Source organism: Ursus americanus, chromosome 22 (assembly GCF_024610735.1).
Source record: "Ursus americanus isolate L20-20 chromosome 22, mUrsAme1.1.p, whole genome shotgun sequence".
Classification (NCBI taxonomy): Eukaryota; Metazoa; Chordata; class Mammalia; order Carnivora; family Ursidae; genus Ursus; species Ursus americanus.
Window position 1 is genome coordinate 24,605,821 of NC_142148.1, and position 18,309 is coordinate 24,624,129.

Consider the following 18,309-nt stretch of genomic DNA (forward strand, 5'->3'; position numbering starts at 1 on the left):
GGTAGAGGGGGAAGCAGGCTCCCTGCCGAGCAGAGAGCCCAATGTAGGGCTTGATTCCAGGACCCTGGGATCAAGACCCAAGCCCAAGGCAGATGTGTAACCGACTGAGCCGCCCAGGCACCCCGAGCATAATTTTAATAATATATTTTATTTAACCCAATGTGTCAAAAGTATCACTTCACATAGTATAAAAATCTATTGAGATGTTTTACTTTTTTTTATACTAAGTCTTTGAAATCTGGTGTGCATTTTATATCTACAGCACATCTCGATTCGGGCGCCAGATTTTCATTGGAAATTCTTTTTCTTTTTTTTTAAAGATTCTATCTATTTATTTTAGAGAGCGAGAGTGCGTGAGCAGGGGGAGGAACAGAGGGGGAGTGAGGAGGAGGGGAAAGAATCTCAAGCAGACTCCATGCTGAGCACAGAGCTCACGAAGCGGGGCTGGATCTCAGGACCCTGAGATCATGACCTGAGCTGAAACCAAGAGTCAGACACTTAACCCACTGGCCACCCAGGCGTCCCAATTGGAAATTCTTGATTTATATTTATATTTCATAAAATTTATGGTTGAAAAAATAGATTCACATGCCCAAGTTGTTCCAAATGTAGTAAGATTTTCCAATAATTGAATAGTGTCAGTTTTTAAATTAAAATGAAATAAACTTAAATAAAATTTAGTTCCTCATTCACACTAGCGGCGTATCAAGTGCACAGTAACCACACGTGGCGGGTGGCTCTTGTATTAAACAAAGCAGTTCTAAGCAAGCCTCTGCATGAGGGAACTGAGGCCCACGTGAAGTCACATACCATGCCAGAGTCAGAGCTAGTTCTGGAAGCCTGGGGAGATGCAGGTGAGCAGAGATATTCCAGCCTTGCCTATGCATCCATCCATCTGCCCATCCATCTGTCAATTCACTGTTCATCTGAGAAATAGCTAGTGCATGCCTTCTCTGTGCTAGTTCTTGGGGCCAAGAGCTGATTTGCTGAGAGCAAGACTGACAGGTCCCCAGGCACAGGGAACAGAAATCCAGCAGGCACTCCCACAATCATATGTGTGATACAGACTGAGCAGACATGGAAATAGCAGAGGGGCCAATGGGGACATGACCTACCCTAGGGGCTTAGGGGAGGTTTCTCTCAAAAAGAGACATGGGAGCTAGTGTTCCTCTAAAGGAGTATGCTAAAAATCAGCTCCCACTGCTGTAATGCTATGGGGGGGGGGGGGAACCCAACCCAACCTCAGTGGCCACGGCCACAAGCATTTATTTGCATGCCCCCGGGGCTGCATGTTGACTGCAGCTTGACCATTATAAGCTGGGTTTGGATGGGTGGCTTTGCTCAGGCTCTGGGTTGGGCTCAAGTCTACTCTATGTTCTTTCTGGAGCCCAGGATGATGGGACATCAGCTCTCAGGGCATGTTCCTTTCTCTTGGCAAGTCACTGGAGTTCAAAGACAAGCAAACTGCACAAGCACAGTTACACCTTCTGTCTGCATTATGTCTTCTCTCATTCCATTGGCCAAGACAAGTCCTGTAGCTGAGCCATCGGTGGGGAAGGGGAAGGCGAGGAATAATAGCTCAGTAACACAACTATCACCCACCAGTAAGATTTAGGTGCAAGGGTGAATGGCATCCTAGGGGAGAGATCCTGAGGTGAGATGGAGCAAAGGGGCTTCTAAACTCCTGGAATCTGGATGGGTGGGGGGTTGTTTTCATCACCTTCATTGTCCAAGACACAACACTGTTTAAGACTCTACAACATGGCAACTAAATGTAGACCCTTGTGGTTGGAATGTGGTGAGCTGTTATGCAGGGGTGGGGGTAGGGAATGGTCCTGGGTTCCCAGGTGGCCTGGTATGGGTGTGGGGCAGGACAGTAGGGGATGTTGGTAACGGATGTTGAGTGTGTGTGTGTGTGTGTGTGTGTGTGTGTGTGTGTGTGTGTTGGGGGTGCAGCATAACAGAGAACACCCCTCGTGCTGCTAGCTTCATTCCATGGGAATTAGAATTGCAGCCTCCTGCCCTGACCACAAAGGGGGAAGGTGACATCTCCCTGGGGGGCTGCTAGGGGAAGGGCCAGATTTGAAAGAGCCAGTTCTAAGAGCCCTAGAAACCTGGGTTCAAACCCTGACTTTTCCCTGACTCTCACATTGGAGCCTCTCACAATGGCTTCCTTCCAGCTCAGAATTCCTCTCTCCTGAGACCCTAAGAGTACAAGACTGAGAGTAAAGAGGGGAGGGCCATGATGATACCATAAGCAGGACCTGAAACAGGGATTTGGTATAGATGGAAGGACAGGGCCCGTGCTTGATGGTCACCAGGGAAGAAGGGGCATTGTCCCCTTTGGCAGTGTGGAAGGTATCACCCCCCCGCCCCAGCCCCCGACATAACTCATATTGGATGCAGGTGCTGTCACCATAATGGGGCTCTGTGTGGCACAGCTGCCCCCTCCCCCATGGCCACATTAGGACAGGACATCTTTGCAGTAAAAAAACTTCACAGTAGACCTGAATATTTTTCCAGCTGGAGTCTTTAGATCCCAGAGCATCCAGGAACTTGTCTCTAGAGTTTAAGCATTTTCCAGGAATTCTGAAATGTTGTACTTTCATGGTACTGATAATTACCCTAAATGATCAGATCACATTCTAGGTTATCTGGAGAACCCACAGGAAAAATTACGAACCATAATACAGTTTTTGGCCTGTGTTTGTCTTTGTATTTTTTACTGAATTGGCACCCAGCAGTCATCTAAGGAGATGAGCTTAAGTCCAGTGTCTCGCACACCTGAAATCCAGGTTTGTTTCCATCATCCTCACTGCCCCAAGACAGCACAATTGTCCCAGACTCCAAGATCTTTGGGCAGCCGCCACAGCCTCCTAAATGCTCTCCTTATTTGTCTCTCCATCCTCTTACTCCCAATGCAGTGTATTCTCCACAGCTACCTTATAGGCAAAGAAACTGGGAATCAGCAGGGGTGATTAACTTGGCCTTGGCTATCATGGTGTCAGAGCCTTAGTGGGAACCCAGCCAGTCTGACTTTCATTTAGTCAGTCAGTGGTAAGAATAGCGCCTTGGGGTCAGCCGGCCTGAGGGTGGATCCCAATTCCGCCATGTACTGATTGTGCCAGCTTGCACCTGACCACCTTTTGTATTTTCAGTTTTCTTGCCTTAAAGTGCGCCAATAATAACCTCATAGAGTTCTAATGAGGAGTTGAAGAAGTCATTGCAGCAGGGACCCCAAAGTCTTACTGATTCAGAATGCTGGGGCCAGTGTCTACACCTTATTGACACAGGGCGTTCTTCCAAACCGCAGACCTCCACGCACAGAGCAGAAGTGCTGAGGAGGTAACACACACAGGAGCAACTTTCTACCATGACTGCTAACACAGAACTACTCTAGCTTCCTCTCCTCTTGGATGAAATAATTCTGAGGTGTGTATACTACGGTTTCCCAGAACTGCCCAACAGAATTAAGACCCAGATGCCCACCAAGGTAACATTCTTTTTTTTTTTTTTTAAGATTATTTATTTATTTATTTATTTGAATGAGACGGAGAGAGAGAGAGTGAGCATGACTCGGCATGGGGTGGGGGGAGAGGAGCAGAGGGAGAAGGAGGAGCAGACTTTCCGCTGAGCAGGGAGCCTGATGCAGGGTCCATCCCAGGACCCTGACATCATGACCTGAGCCGAAGGCAGAGGCTCGACTGACTGAGCCACCCAGGCACTTCCTCATGGTAACACTCTTTATTGGCTATCACCCCTACCCTGTCTCATTCCCTGACTACCCTATTAGGGTTTCCAGAGACCACCGACTTGCACTGGAATCTTTATCTTGGGGTCTGTCTCTGGAGAACCCAAACTAAAATATAATGCAATCATTTATTCATTCAACAACTATTTATTAAGGCCTTCCATGAGTTAGGCTCTGTGCTAGATCCTGAGGATGTTGCAACGAACAAGACAGAATGTGTCCTTGCTTTCAGGGAGCTACGATCCTGGGGAAGAGGCAACAGCAACTAAACAAATGATGTCATTGTTTTGGATAGTGATAGTACTGTGAAGAAAATGATGTGATAGTGATGGAAGCAGGTTATATGGGGTGGTCAGGGAGGGCCTCTCTGAAGAGTTGGTATTTAAGCTGAGACATGAAGAATGAGAAGGGGCCAGCCAAGAAACAATCTGGGGGGAAAGGCATTCCAGAAAGAATAGTAAGTAGACTCTGATATAAATATGGGCTTGGAGTATTTATTGAACGAACAAAATAAAGTTACGGAGTTGAGGTGTAGTCAACTAGAGAGAACATGTTAGGAGAAGTAAATTGGGGAAGTAAAAGTAAGCAGAGGTCAGATCATGCAGGCCCTAGGACACAGTAGGAAGTCTGGATTTTATTGCAATGGCAATGACAAGCCACCCAGAGCTTACAGCAGAAGACTGATGTGATCTGAGTCAAAGCCAAAGTCAAAACAGTCTCTTTATTTTTAAAGGTATTTATTTATTTATTTATTTATTTATTTGAGAGAGATGGGGGGAAGGGGCAGAGGGAGAAGCAAGCTCCCGGCTGAGCAGGGAGCCCAACGTGGGGCTCCACGTGGGGCTGGATCCCAAGACTCTGAGACCATGACCTTAGCTGAAGGCAGACGCCCTACCCACCAAGCCACCCAGGTGCCCCCAAAAAACAAATTCTTTTAGGCTCCCTATGGGAAATAGTCTGTAGGAGACAAGGGGAAGGAGCAGAAACAAGGAAACCAGTTCGCTGGCTATCGCAGTAGTTTCGGATGAGATGATGGTGGCCCGGGGCTAGAGTTGTAGCACGGGAAGTGGGTAAATTTGAGACATTTTGGAGTTAGAGCGGACAGAACTTGCTGACAGTTTGAATGTAGAGGTTGAGGGAGAGGGGGAAAAAATGACTCCTCCGTTTCTCCTAGAGTAACTGGGAGGATGGTTGGGCCATTTACCGATATGGTCTAGATTGGGAAGGGACAGGTTTTGGGTGAGGATGTGAATATGGAAATGAAGAGTTCTGTATTAAGTTAGAGTCAGTTATTAGATACCCAAGAGGAGGTGCCCCGTAAGCAACTGAACTATGGATCTATCACTCCCACCCCGGGGGGGCTGGGGCGTCCAGGCTGGAACAGCGAATGCGAAGTCTTTAATCTATAGAGCAGCGCTGTCCGGTAGAAAGAGGACGTGAACCAGGTATGCAATTTAAAATGTTCCAGTAGCCACATTAAAAAATAAGAAGAAACAGGTGAAACTAATTTAAATTAGATTCATTTAACCGAGTATATCCTAAATATTATTTCAACACAATATAAGCATGACTGATGAGCTATTCTGCACTTTTTCTTCGACATCCGGTGTGTATTTTACATTTCGAGCACATTAATTCGCACTCACGCCGTTCCAAGCACGGGACTTGCCACAGGACTCAGGTCAGCGTAGCAGCGGTTGCACAAAGCCGGGAACCGGTACCCACCCGGCCATACTGGGAGAAACCATTCCGCTGGAACTGCCCGGACGGAAGTCGTGGCGGAACGGAAGTCGCGGCAGAACGGAAGTCGCTCGTGTGCGCGCTCTGCGGCGGAACAGTGAGGCGGGATCCTGGGAGGCTGAGGAGAGCTTCGGTTCCCGGATGCTGGGAGCTCGGGTAGCGGGAGGTGAGCGGTGCGGTTGGCGGAGGTGGTCTGTGCTTGGGGCCGCAGGGCGACGGAGCCCCGCAAATGCTCAGTGTTCAAGGGGAGGATGGCGCGGGCCTTGGAGTCAGACTGTCGGGGTTCGCGCCCCAGCCCCGCTGCCTACTCGCCTGTGACCTTGGGCACGTCATCCCCGTTGCCCCCGAGCCTTAGCCTCGTCACCCGTGAAGTGGGGTTGGTAGAACTTGCTTTACAGTGTCGCGGTGAGGATTAAATACCGTAATCCACGGGAAGCGCTAAGTACCGCGCCTGAAGCATTGTAGCCACCCCCACAAAATGTTTGGGATGTTTTATCGTTTAGGTTTACATCTGTTGAGATGAGGCTGCTGTCTCGTCGGTATTGCAGACTACCAAGTTTTGAGGCACCGCCCCCCCCCCGTGGCTCCTACGTTGTGCTATGCAAACATTTTATTTGCATTGTCGCATTTCATCCTCGCAGCAGACACGGAGATAGGTACTATTGTCCCCATTTTGCTCATGGAGAAATGGGAGCTTCCCGAATTTAAGAAGCTCCCCAGGTGCCCAGGGTTACCTGGCTGGGCAGCAGTTGGGGCAGACTGACTCCAGAGTCCATGCCGTTAACCGGATTGCTCTCGATCTCCCATGAAAGCGAGTGCGGGCTGCAAGTGTGCAGTTACTGAAGACTTAGTTGTGCCACGTTGGGTTTTTAATATCTTCTTTAATTCTCACAATGCCTCTGGGACATAGGTACTACCTTTATCTTTATTTTACAGGTATGGAATTGGCAGCTAATAGATAGGAATTTGACTTGCCCAAGGTCACACAGCAAGCAAGGAGCAGAAAAGGGTGACTTTAAAGCTCACATTTAAAGGCTGTTCTGTGATACTGAATGTAGGTTAGCATTTCTGCTGTCTAAGTCCTGGTAGCATGTACCGCAGGTGACCGAGTAAGAGAGGTAACAGGCTACATCTGCTCATTTTACATGTGCAGCACCTGCCATGAGCCAGTTACTGAATGGGAGCTGTCGAAGATGTACAAATGGATGAGATTTGTTCCCTGCTTTTAGGCACCTCCCAGCCTGTAAGGGATGGCAGAAGTGTAAGTAGTAATTAGCAGCCAAGTGTGATGAGTCTTGAGATGGAGCTTAGAAAGAGGCTTTGGGAACCTAGGACCCCAACCTAGACTTTGAGAATGGTGGCTAGGACAGGCTTCTAGGAGGAAGCAGAGACCTGAAAGCACTCAGTTGGCTGAGTCAGAGAGAAGATATAGTGGCCAGAGAGAAAAGTGTGTATAAAAGCCTAGAAGCTAGTGAAGATCTGTACAAAATGGAGTGAGGCAGTCAGTGAGGTCTGTTGAGGATGTGTGGTGGGAAGTGTGTCCATCTCTTGTACTTTTTTTTTTTTTTAAAGATTTTATTTATTTATTCAACAGAGATAGAGACAGCCAGCGAGAGAGGGAACACAAGCAGGGGGAGTGGGAGAGGAAGAAGCAGGCTCATAGCAGAGGAGCCTGATGTGGGGCTCGATCCCATAACGCCGGGATCACGCCCTGAGCCAAAGGCAAACGCCTAACCGCTGTGCCACCCAGGCGCCCCAATCTCTTGTACTTTGAGTCACCTAGGTTCCTTCCTGGGAGGCAATCACGGTTTCTTATGCATTCTAGAGATACTGTGTTCATTTACAAGTATGTACCTTAGTATTCTGTGCTCCTCCTGCAGATTAAAGTATAGCATACTGTAGATACTATTGGGCACTTTGTTTCCTTGTTTTTGTCATGTATGGATACAGCCTTACTTTCTAACGGTTGCATTTTATCCCATTGCATGGATGTACCATGACTTATTTAAATAGGATCCTTATGATGACATTTAGATCTTTTCCATTCCTTTGCTGTTAGAAACAGTGCTGCATTGGATATTCTTACACATGGGTCATATCTGTAGGGTAAATATCTAGGAATGGAACTGGTTGGTCAAAGGGTTTGTATGTTTGTAATTTTGATGGAAAGTGGCAAATTGCCTTCTTTAAAGGTTGTGCTGTTTTCATCCCCCCAGCTATGTGTGAGAGGGGCCTGGTTAGAAAGTTTGAAGGCAGCAATTCAAGATTATTGAAGGGTAGGAGTCACTGATCAGACATATGGTGCCCCATGTTAGATACTTTACATTTGAAGAAACTCAAAGGAAGATGCCCTCAGATAGTAAGTGGTTTTCATAGTAACAGGAGGCAACTTAGCAAGTTGGCTAGGAGCATGGGCTTTGTGGTCATATAGATCTTCATTTGAGTCCTGGCTCTGTTGCTTAGGAGGGAGCTTAGGTAAGTTCCTCAGCCTCTCTGTGTCTATTTCCTGATCTCTGAATGGGGGTAATAGCACGGTCTGTTGTCTGTTTTGCTGAGGATTGCTGTGAAGAGTTAATGCCCTTGAAACTTCCTGGCACAAGGTGCTTCTTTGTTCTTTCGTCACACCATCTCATCTCATCTCTACTACCCCTTTGTTTTGAAAACTACCTGGATTTGTATCTTTTACCTTTGGCACTCCTTTGTGTGATCTTGGGCAAGTTGCCCCAGTTTTCTTTTTTTTAACTTGTAAAATAGAGATAATATTAAGAATATCTTCTTCTTGGGTTTTTGTATATTAAATGTAAATATACTGGATGTGCTTACAGCATTGCCCTGTAATAGTGTTCAGTAAATATTGGTGATACCTGTTATTCTTTTGCAGACTTTGGGCTTTGATTTAGTGCCATGCATCCTTTACAGTGTGTTCTGCAAGCACAGAGGTGGGGGCCCTTGGCTTCCGTATCCTGGCTGCTGCTCAGGACCTGCAGGGCACATAGTGGTGTCCCCAGCACTGCATGTCCCAGTTCAGAGAGGCAGCAGGAAGATGGAGTTCGGAAGGATTTCAGCTCCAGGCTGGCCAATGGGCCGACTTTTCAACATTTTTTAAGAAGTGCTTCAGCTCCTCAAGAGCAGCCAGACATGGAGGACCCACCCCCCTATCTCACAGTGGATGAACTTTTAGGGAGGCAAAGAAAAGGTTGGTTTTACTTTTCTTCTCTCTTCAGACTTCCTGCTTTGCTCCTTTCCAGCATCCACAGCCTGATTCTTAATTATTCGTCTATTGCAGAGGGTTAATAGGGTGGGAAGGCTAGGTTATAGAATTGTCAGACTTCATCAAGTAACAATATAAAGAAACTTGTGGGTGCCTGGCTGGCTCAGTTGGTAGAGTGTGCAACTCTTGACCTCAGGGTTGTGAATTTAAACCCCATGTTGGATGTAGAGATTACTTAAAAATAAAATCTTACTTAAAAAAAAAAAAAAAAAGAGGGGGCCTGGGTGGTTCAGTCAGTTAAGCCTCTGACTTCTGCTCCGTTCATGATCTCAGGGTCCTGGGATCAAGCCCTGCGTCAGGCTCTGTGCTCAGCGGGGAGTCTGCTTCTCCCTTTCCCTCTGCCTTTTCCTCCACTTATGCATGCTTGTGCACTTTCTCTCTCAAATAAATAAATAAAATCTTAAAAAAAAAAAAAAAACAACCAAAAAACTCGTACTTTTGGTCCTTGTAACTAGGGTGGGTGGAAGTCCTGGGGACTCTTCTTTTTGGTTACCTTTGGAAACCCTGTAATCTCTGTTCTGATTTTTAGATCATCTTAAGTCATAAGACAGCTTTCACAGTTGGTGCTGTAGAAATTCATTACGCTTAAACAAATTTTCTTTTTTTCAAATTAAAAAAATATTATTTTATTTATTTGAGAGAGAGAGAGCAGAGAACACGAGCCGGGGGCAGGGGCAGAGGGAGAGGGAGAAGCTGACTCCCTGCTAAACAGGGGGTCTGATGTGGAGCTTGATCCCAGACTCCATCCCAGGACCCCAAGACCATGACCAGAGTGGAAGGTAGACACTTAACAGACTGATCCACCCAGGTGCCCCTCTTTTTTTTTTTTTTTTTTTTTAAGATTTATTTATTTATTAGAGCGTGTATGCATGCTCATGTGAGCTGGTGAAGGGGTCAAGGGAGAGAATCTTTAAGCAGACTCCCTGCTGAGTGCAGAGCCTCATGCAGGGCTTCATCTCATGACCCTAAAATCATGACCTGAGCCCAAATCAAGAGTTGGGTTGCTTAAGCAACTGAGCCACCCAGGTGCCCCTTTGAAATTAAATTTTTAAAAATTGGTATAAAATATTACATTATGCTGTGCTATGATGTACCTGTCCCCTATAGTTGGACGTTGTTTCATACATACACACACCGCATATACATATAAATGTATATATGTCCTATTAAATTTTTTTCCCAGCATAAATATCTAGGAATTACTAGTATGTACATCTTGTGACCCCTGCTAGGTATTTTGTACTCCTTTACATATATGTAAATATGTATATTCGTTGTTCCCCTCAGTTCTCTGATGTAAATATTATTTTTATTTTATTTTTTTTAAGACAAGGAAAATGAGCCAAGAAAGGTTTAAGAAAACCCTGACATTTCTTCCTCCCTCCCTCCTTCCCTCCTTCCCTCTTTCTTTCTTTCTTTCTTTCTTTCTTTCTTTCTTTCTTTCTTTCTTTCTTTAAAATTACTGCTGTTTTATGTTGGTTTTCATATGATTTTTTGTCATTAACTTTTAACTTCATTTGGACTTTTATTTGGGTCTGTTGATTAAAATGTGCTGGGGGGGCAGGAGTTGATGTAGGAATTTAGTTTTTTTTTTTTTTTAAAGATTTTATTTATTTATTCGACAGAGATAGAGACAGCCAGCGAAAGAGGGAACACAAGCAGGGGGAGTGGGAGAGGAAGAAGCAGGCTCATAGCGGAGGAGCCTGACGTGGGGCTCGATCCCATAACGCCAGGATCACGCCCTGAGCCGAAGGCAGACGCTTAACCGCTGTGCCACCCAGGCGCCCCAGGAATTTAGTTTTAAAGGGCTTGCCAAAGTACGAAATTGATGTTCTTAAAAGTTTATGCAAATGTGTTTTACATCATAATACAGCCATGCTTGCTTGCTTTCTTTCTTTTAAGTTTTGTTTTTTTTTTTTTTTTTAAGATTTTATTTTTAAGTAATTCTCTGCACCCAGCATGGGGCTTGACTTTAAAACCTGGAGATCAAGAGTTGCATGCTCTACCAACTGAGCCACCTAGGTGCCCCAGTGCTTGCTTTCATTTAGTTTGTTTGTTATTACTGTAGAAAGTTACCTCATTTTTATTTTGTGGCTTTGTGTACCCTCTGGCCACTGCTGCTCCCTTCAGAGGTTGGAGAACTTCATTGTGAGAAAGATGGGTGTAATGTGTGGATTTAAATTTTTCCCCCAGTTGATAATCAGCACTATCAGCTAGTCCTCCCTTTCTAATTGTTTTTATAACTACATTGCCTTGATTCTCAGGTGCATGTTTCTCCTGTATTTTAAATGATATGGCCTGTAATTATGTGTGTATATAATGTAATATTTCTTTTGTTCTGAAAGGCTGTCATTAATTTGGGGATACACCTGGAACTTAATGGTGTCTTAGAATTGAGGCAACAGGGGATTTAGTGGATAACCAGTTGCCTCAGATGTTTCTGGGGCATTTGGGAAGGAGACCTTTTGGGACATGCAGTCCCTTTTAGTCTGCCTACTGTGGAATCCCCCTCTTATTGCAGTCTATCTGGAGACCTATGGCTGCCAGATGAATGTGAACGACACAGAGATAGCCTGGTCTATCTTACAGAAGAGTGGCTACTTACGGACCAGGAACCTCCAAGAGGTACATGCATTTTCCTTCCATTGTTTTCTGGGCCTGGGTGAGACTCTGCTTTTGTGCCAGTTTTTAGATGTAGCTTCAGAAATAGGGTGTGGCCTCGTGAGAGTGAGTTCCCTTGAGTAAAGTAGGTAGCATGGAACTAAGGTGTATTTTTGTTCCAATTAGTTTTGAAACTTTTATGGTGGTGCTCGCTTTTAGGCAAGGAACTAAGTTAAAAATGGGCTGGGAGGTGGAGGGGAATGGGGTTAGCGTTTGATGGGTACAGAGTTTTAGCTGGGGAACATGAAATGGTTCTGGAGCTTGACGGTGGCGATGGTTGCACAACAATGTGAATGTACTTAATGCTACTGAACTGTACACTTAAAAATGCTTAAAATGGTAAATTTTATGTTGTGTATGTTTTACCACAGTAACAACAAAAAAAAGGGCTATGGATAGTGATTCTATAAGGCAGATTTCAAAGATCATAATTTTCCTTTTTTTCCCTTGCTTTCCACTCAGGCTGATGTGATCCTCCTTGTCACATGTTCTATCAGGTAAGAATTTGTGCTTCACCTAGAGAGTGAACATGTTTTATGCCAGAGTTAACAGTGCCAGGCTGGCGGACCTGTGGAGATCAGTCAGTGGACTTGTGGTTTTACAACAGTGGAGATAGCAGCGATAGAACTGGGTTGACGTTTGCTGCGCACGTACTGTGTATCGGGTCCTGTGCTGAGCACTACACGTGCACTAACTAATTTAATTCTCACAACAACCCTATGAGATAGGTGCTATTATCAAACCTGTTTTATAGATGAAGAAACAGAGTTTGCCGAGGCACCCAACTTTTCCTAAGGTTTCCCTTGCAGGTAACAGCACATGTTTATGATGTAATTCACATCATAAGGGTTAGGGTGCAGTCAGTGCAGAGATGGTGGCATCCATCAGAAGTGAACATACTATTTCTTACTTTGTTTCCGTGTACAAGGCATATTAGTGTTAATGTTCCCTTAGTGTTAATATAATGCAACGTTTTTGTTTGGAGTGTTTCTGCTATAAGACACTGAACTACATGGCTTTGGGAGATTCACAAATGAACCCCTCTTCCGTGGAGCTTGGCTTTAAGGAACTTTGTCTGATATGGCAACTAAGGCAGATACACAAATAGCTCTAACATCTGGCAGAAAGCACTATGAAAAAAATCGAACAATAAAAGAGAAGTTGCTAACTACAGGGAAAAGTTTAGTTAAAGTGATAGTGCGGCTAAAGGGTGGGCAAACCCTCTGTGGGGCTTTGTGAAGTAGATTGTTGCTGAGTTTGCCTTAAAGGCTTGTCAGGTTTGGAAATACGCAGAAGGGTGAATTACAGCAAGTGGTGCTTCTTCACTTGTCTCCCTGCCTATCTTCCCTTAACCTAAAAGATAGATATTCATTTAAAGGGTTGAAGTTTGTTTTTATTTTATTTCCGTGTCCTACTCTTTTAGCTTGTGCTCTAGTTTGTTTTGAGGTTCAGTTCTACCTCTTAATCTCTGTAGGGAGAAGGCTGAGCAGACCATCTGGAATCGTTTACATCAGCTTAAAGCCCTGAAGACGAAACGGCTCCGCTCCCGAGTACCTCTGAGGATTGGGATTCTAGGTATCCGGTAATTTGCAGATTTTGTGTTTTCGCACTTGGGAAACTCTTAGAGGCTGGATTCCCAGTGTTTGAAGAATTGTTATATACCTCACGTAACTCTTGTATTTGATGTCAGAGGCTGTAGGATTAAATGAGAGGGCTTTTCATAGTGCCTTGAAGTAATAGGTACTCAGAAAGTGGTCTGTCCTTCCCAGAGTCTAATGTAGCTTCTGGCAGCATAGAGTTATGGATAGGAGAGAGTTTGGAGTCTGGAAGAACAGCATGAATTTGCAGCATAGGCACTTTTTTTTTTTTTTTTAAGATCTTATTTATTTATTTGACAGAGACAGTCAGCGAGAGAGGGAACACAAGCAGGGGGAGTGGGAGAGGAAGAAGCAGGCTCCCAGTGGAGGAGCCTGACGTGGGGCTCGATCCCAGGACTCCGGGATCATGCCCTGAGCCAAAGGCAGACACTTAACGACTGAGCCACCCAGGCGCCCCAGCATAGGCACCTTTCATCTTGACTCCTGATGTATACCCACGTGAAGCTCTAGATCTGCCCCGACCAGTACGGTAGCCACTAGTCACATGTGGTTCTTTAAATTTAACTAAAATTAGGGACCCCTGGCTGGCTCAGTCAGTGGAGTATGCAACTCTTGATCTTGGGATTGTGAGTTCCAGTCTCGCACTGGGTGTAAAGATTACTTAAAAAAAAAAAAAAAATCTGTGCCTGGATGGCTCAGTCGGTTAAGCGTCTGCCTTCCGGCTGAGGTCATGATCCTGGAGTCCTGGGATCGAGCCCCGTATCGGGCTCCCTGCTCAGACTCAGGGAGTCTGCTTCTCTCTCTACCCCTCACCCTGCTCGTGCTCTCTCTCTCTCTCATTCTCTCTGTCTTTCTCTAAAATAAATAAGTAAAATCTTAAAAAAAATAAATTTAAGTAAAATTAAATAATATTAAAAATTCCCTTCTTCATTTTCACTAGCCACATATTGACTGCTCAGTAACCAGACTTGACTAATGGCTACCAGTTTGGACAGCACAGATAAAGAACATTTCCATCATCTTAGAAAGTTCTGTTGGACAGCTCTGATCTAGATAGCTGGGAAGCATATTTCAAAAATGAATATTCTGTACCCTTTTGGTCCCAGAATTTAGTTAGTGTATTTAATTTTGAAACAGACTGTCCATTGTGGAATAATTAAATTAATTTCTCTTGATGAAGGGTCCAAACATAGTTGGAGCATATGCTGTTATACAGATTAATGTACTAAGTGATGTAAAAGATTGGAAGGATTAGCTGAAATGTTTCACATCAGTTCCTTTGTTATAGAAGCCCCTCGCTATATCTTTGTTAGGAATTTCAGAAATGCCCCCAGTACTTTGTTTTTTATTGTGGTAAAATATATATAACATAAAATTTATGATTTGAATCTTTCTTTCTTTCTTTCTTTTTTTTTTTTTTTAAAGATTTTATTTACTTATTTGACAGAGATAGAGACAGCCAGCGAGAGAGGGAACACAAGCAGGGGGAGTGGGAGAGGAAGAAGCAGGCTCATAGCAGAGGAGCCTGATGTGGGGCTTGATCCCAGAATGCCAGGATCACGCTCTGAGCCGAAGGCAGATGCTTAACGACTGCGCCACCCAGGCGCCCCTTTCTTTCTTTTTTTTTAAAGATTTTATTTATTTGTTAGAGAGAGAGAGAGCACGAGTGGTCGAGGAGGAGAGGGAGAAGCAGAGTCCCTGCTGAGTGTGGGGCTCGATCCCAGGACACTGAGATCATGACCTGAGCCGAAGACAGAAGCTTAACTGACTGAGCCATCCAGGCGCCCCTAGACTTTGAAATTCTATAGCCTTACTGATGAGCAGTGGTTTTTGAGGATATGGAAGATAGGAGCATAGAAGGTTAATTCATTTCTTAGAGTATTACCAAGTATTATGGGTAAGAAAAGGGATAAAGGATATAAGCCCGGTTGTAAGTAAGTTTTATTTTTAAAAGTAAGTTCCTGAAAAAAAATTTTATTTGGAGTACCAAGTAAATTTCAGTTGAAAAAAGAAATGGTTCATGTCTAGAAATGTTTTTGGGTGGTGGCCTAATTTTTTTTCTGGGCATTTAATTGAATTTCTTTAGTTGCTCGCTTCCTGTGGTTTTCTTAGGAAGATACAGGTTCTAGTGCTGTGGAAGTATTGGGCAAATTTGAGGGGTGATGATGCTAACCTTCTAGAGAAGTTTCTGTGCCCTTGTCTCTGATCCTAGCTGGAGGTTATGTGTACTGAGAAGTAGCCATGAAACCAGATGAATTTGGGAACAGGTGCTTATTTTTTTTTTTTTTTTCCTTCCTAGGCTGCATGGCTGAGAGATTGAAGGAGGAGATTCTCAACAGGGAGAAAATGGTGGATATTTTGGCCGGTCCAGATGCCTATCGGGACCTTCCTCGACTGCTGGCTGTTGCTGAGTCAGGCCAACAAGCTGCCAATGTGCTGCTCTCTCTGGATGAGACCTATGCTGATGTCATGCCAGTCCAGACAAGCCCTAGTGCTACTTCTGCCTTCGTGTGAGATACTGCCCAAGAGACAGGGAGTGAACTTCTCCTTTCTCACTTTTATTTATTTTTGAGGGGGGTGGTGTAGAGAGAGAGAGAGAGCGTACACACATGTGCTGGGGTGGGGGTGGGGAGGGACAGAGGGAGAGAGTCTCAAGCAGACTCTGTGCAGAGCCCAACAAGGGGCTTGATCTCACAATCCTGAGATATGACCTGAGCTGAAACTAAGAATTGGATGCCCAACAGACTCTGCCATCCAGGCGCTCCTCCCTTCTCACTTTTAAAATAATGTTAAGGGCAGGGGCGCCTGGGTGGCCCAGTCGGTTAAGTGTCATGGGATCATGACCTGAGCGGAAGGCAGACGCTTAACCGACTGGGCCACGCAGGTGCCCCTATTAATTCCTTTTAGAGAGAGAGAGAGGGAGAGTGCACGTGTGCACAGTGGGGAGGGGCAGAGGGAGATGGGAGAGAGACTCCCAAGCAGACTTCATGTGGAGCTTGGAGCCTGACGGGGGTTTGCTCCCAGGACCCTGAGATTGAGACCTGGGCTAAAACCAAGAGTCAGACACCTAACTGACTATGCCACCCAGGCTTCCCAATTATTTGGTTTTATGACCTTATTTTAAATGGTGAACATGTCTTACATTTTAAAATTTTCTATAATAGAGATTGGCAAATTGGCAAAAAAATTATAGCCTGTTTTTTGTAAGTAAAGTTCTTTTGAAATATAGCCATGCCCATTTGTTTATATATTATCTGTGGCTGCTTTTGGTACTATAATAGCAGAATAGAGTAGTTGTGACAGGGACCATATGGTCTGCAAAGCCTAAAATATTTTCTGTCTGTTTTTTTATAGAAAGTTTGCCAACCTCTGTCATTTTTAATGGCTATCCCATACTCCGTTGTTGGAATGCTTAATAAAAATAATAGCTGATATTTATTTAACAGTTCGTCAGTGAACATCTTTGATACATATTCAAAATTATTTCCTTAAGATAATTTGAGGCTTTCAAATACAGGATGCCAATGGAAGAGAGTGATTTAACTTAGATACTGTAATAATTGGATCAGGAATGAGTGAGAAATATGGAACCTTCTGTCTTAAATCTGAGGTTTCTATTCATTGTACACATTTTATAATATTTTTTTTTCTGGTCTAGATATAAAAAGTTCAAACAATATATTTATATTTTATATATATGGGGTACTGATACACCAGGAGTGGCTCCTGGCAATCTGTACCCCATTCCCTCACCACTTTGCTCCCTCAGGGAAACGGCTATATCCACCAGTTACAGTGTGGTTTTTATCCTGTGATTAAATACTAGTTTTTAAAAATAAAACATGTTTGCCTTAAAAATGTCTCAGATTGGTTCACTGTGAGTATGGTACCAAGAGGATTCAGAGCCAAAGGATAATGCCAACGGAGCTATGACCTGCTCCTTAGGTGGGAGCAAGGCATCCTACTCTTGTTACTCCTGTTACTAAGTTTTGGTGCTTTTCTCCCCAGGTCTATCATGCGAGGCTGTGACAACATGTGCAGTTACTGCATTGTTCCGTTCACACGTGGCCGGGAAAGGAGTCGGCCTGTTGCTTCCATTCTAGAGGAAGTGAGGAAGCTTTCAGAACAGGTGAAAAGTTGTCTAGGCTTTTGTCTTGTAAGTGTGTTTTTAGGAGGATGAGGACAACTTTCTCGTTATGCTGCCTGTGCCATCTCTGAGCTATGTAAGTTTAGAACCCATACCTGGCCAGAAATACCTGGGTGAATATCTTTGGTTTGCTGCTTATCAATTATAGGCAGAACCATGTGAAGTTTGCTTAGGAGGCAGCACAGTGCTATGGAGAGAGCATGAGTTTAGAATCTGATGATCGAGTATGTATTCTGGCTGCAGCATTCTTTGGTTTGATGCCCTGGTTACTTAACTATCATCTTTGAAACACAGTTTCCCAATCTATGAAAAGAAGATAAAACAGTAAATTCCTTGCTGGGTTATTGGAAAGATTGTTGTAGTTTAAGTGTTCTTCTCTCCGCTTCTCTTCTCTCCTGTCCTCTCTCCTCTCTCCTCTCTCCTCTCTCTTCTCTCTTCTCTCTCCTTTCTTTTTTAAGAAATCTCCACACCCAGCATGGGGCTTGAACTCAATAACCCTGGGATCAAGAGCCACATGCTCTACTAACCGAGTCAGCCAGGTGCCTGTATCATTGAAATTTTTTTTTTTTAAGATTTATTTATTTTTAGAGAAAAAGTATGCATGAGGAGGTAAGGAGCAGAGGGACAGGGAGAAAGAGAATCACAAGCAGGCTCTTCGCTAAGTGCAGAGCCTGACGTGGGGCTTGATCTCACAACCCTGAGATCATGACCTGAGCCGAAACCAAGAGTCACGTGCTCAACCGACTGAGCCACCATGGTGCCCTGAAAAATTTTTTTTTTTAAGATTTATTTATTTATTTGAGGGAGAGAAAGAGTTGGGGAGGAATGGGGCAGAGGGAGAAGGGAAGGGAGAAAATCTCAAGCAGACTCCCCACTGAGCAGGGAGCCCAGTGTGGGGCTCAATCCCAGGACCTGAGCCAAAGGCAGATTTTAATCAACTGAGCCACCCAGGTGCCTCCAAATTTCTTTTTTTTTTTTTTTAAGTTTATTTATTTTTAAGTAATCTCTACACCCAACATGGGGCTCTAACTCACCACCCAAGAATCCCAAGCTCTACCTACTGAGCCAGCTAGGTGCTCCTCAGAATTTCTTAATTATCCAAAATATCTTTTTTTTTTTTTTTTAAGATTTTATTTATTTG

General features: G+C 44.4%; 1 protein-coding gene across 3 annotated transcripts in view; it reads left to right on the top strand.

Annotated features, from left to right (window-relative positions):
• Nucleotides 1-3,714: 3,714 nt before the first annotated feature.
• CDK5RAP1 (CDK5RAP1 mitochondrial tRNA methylthiotransferase) overlaps nucleotides 3,715-18,309 on the top strand; it is a 73,143-nt gene continuing 58,548 nt past the window's right edge. The window contains exons 1-7 of one of the 3 annotated variants that reach the window (XM_045806793.2): nucleotides 3,715-5,657; nucleotides 8,373-8,687; nucleotides 11,284-11,387; nucleotides 11,886-11,920; nucleotides 12,898-12,998; nucleotides 15,321-15,531; nucleotides 17,030-17,150. In XM_045806793.2, the coding sequence (XP_045662749.2) occupies nucleotides 8,396-8,687; nucleotides 11,284-11,387; nucleotides 11,886-11,920; nucleotides 12,898-12,998; nucleotides 15,321-15,531; nucleotides 17,030-17,150 (864 nt within the window). In that variant the 5' untranslated portion in view covers nucleotides 3,715-5,657; nucleotides 8,373-8,395. Of the gene's footprint in view, nucleotides 5,658-6,632; nucleotides 6,753-8,372; nucleotides 8,688-11,283; nucleotides 11,388-11,885; nucleotides 11,921-12,897; nucleotides 12,999-15,320; nucleotides 15,532-17,029; nucleotides 17,151-18,309 lie in introns of those variants that run through there. The other 2 variants (XM_045806810.2, XM_045806801.2) reach the window with 2 other exon arrangements.